The 1565-nt window shown below is 64.5% G+C and overlaps 1 gene segment (V, D, J or C); it reads left to right on the forward strand.

Moving 5' to 3' along the window:
• LOC105982918 overlaps positions 1-1565 on the forward strand; it is a 28567-nt gene that overhangs the window by 17729 nt on the left and 9273 nt on the right. Inside the window, 2 exon segments of the C gene segment in view lie at positions 200-520; positions 601-927. Coding sequence covers positions 200-520; positions 601-927 — 648 coding nt within the window.

Consider the following 1565-nt stretch of genomic DNA (forward strand, 5'->3'; position numbering starts at 1 on the left):
CCCCGCAGCCTCCATCCTCCATCCTCCCCGCAGCCTCCATCCTCCATCCTCCCCGCAGCCTCCATCCTCCATCCTCCCCGCAGCCTCCATCCTGCCCGCAGCCTCCATCCTCCCCGCAGCCCTGCTCACACTGAGGCCTCTCCCTACCTTGGCTCCCAGACATGGGGGGAGGCTCTCACACATCCCTCCCATACCACAGAGTATGAGCCGAGAGGCGTGAATGCCTACCTGGTCCCACCCAGCCCTCTGGACCTGTATGTCTACAAAGCACCCAAACTCACCTGTCTGGTGGTGGATCTGGAAAGCCTGGATGGGGTCAGCGTGGTCTGGGCACGGGAGAGCGGGAAGCCAGCAGGTACAGGCTCCTGGAACAGCGTCCAGCACCACAACGCCACCACCAGCATCATCGCCACCCTGCCGGTGGACACCCAGGACTGGGTTGGCGGCGAGGCCTACCGGTGCACCGTGACCCAGGCCCTCCTGCCCAAGGCCATCGTGCGCTCCATCACCAAGACCCCCGGTGAGCACAGGTGGGGGGGGGAGGCTCCCTGTGTCACAGAGGAGAAGACAGAGGCCAGGCTGACCCGGGTCCCTCCACAGGCCCGCGGGAGGCCCCCGAGGTCTACGTGTTCCTGCCCCCCGAGGAGGAGAGCCATGACAGATTCACCCTCACCTGCCTGATTCAGAACTTCTTCCCCGTGGACATCTCCGTGCAGTGGCTGCGGAACGAGAAGCCGATTCTGAGCGGCAGGCAGAGCGCCACCGCGCCGCTCCGGACGAGCGACTCCAGCGCCACCTTCTTCACCTTCAGCCGCCTGGAGGTCACCAGGGCAGACTGGATGCAGAATAACCGATTCACCTGCCGAGTGGTCCACGAGGCGCTGAACAAGCCGTGGACCCTGGACAGGACGGTGTCCAGGAACCCCGGTAAATGATGTCTCCTTGTCTCTTCCTCCCTCCCAGGGCTCCGTCCAGCTGGGAGAGTGAGGACGCCTCCTAATAAATGCCTGGCATCTGCTCTGAGCCTGGACGCTGTCATTGGTCATGGCGGGCTGGAAGAAGAGGAATCCTGGCACAGAGCAAGGGCTGTAAGGAGAAGGGGCAGGGGCGAGCGCGCCTCACCCCTCTGCCTGTGTGCCGGGGGAATCTGCCAAATAGCACAGTGCAAGGGGCTTGCCCAGACACCCAGGCCCTCCTTGCCCTGTGGGGGACCCAGGGGTCCAGCCTCCCTCCCGCCGGGCAGACCAACTCCTGGACATTGGGACCCTTCCAAGTCAGGACCCACACAGGTGTGGAAAACATCCCAGGACCGCGCTTTTGCATGTCCCTCTCTGCTCGGAAGCCAAGGAGCCCAAACAGACCCATCACGTCCCTCGCCACCCACCTGCCCACAGGTTACACCTGAGCCTCATGGCAGCACCCAGGGCGCCCCACCCCCACCTAGCCTCACACCCCCAGTGCATGTGGGGCCTGGAGTGAGCAGCAGGCCCACCACGGGGTGCACACACAGACACTGCCACACACGGGGTGCACACACAGACACTGCCACACACGGGGTGCACACA

Source organism: Dipodomys ordii, unplaced genomic scaffold (genome assembly GCF_000151885.1).
Source record: "Dipodomys ordii isolate 6190 unplaced genomic scaffold, Dord_2.0 Scaffold2, whole genome shotgun sequence".
In the NCBI taxonomy this organism is placed as follows: Eukaryota; Metazoa; Chordata; class Mammalia; order Rodentia; family Heteromyidae; genus Dipodomys; species Dipodomys ordii.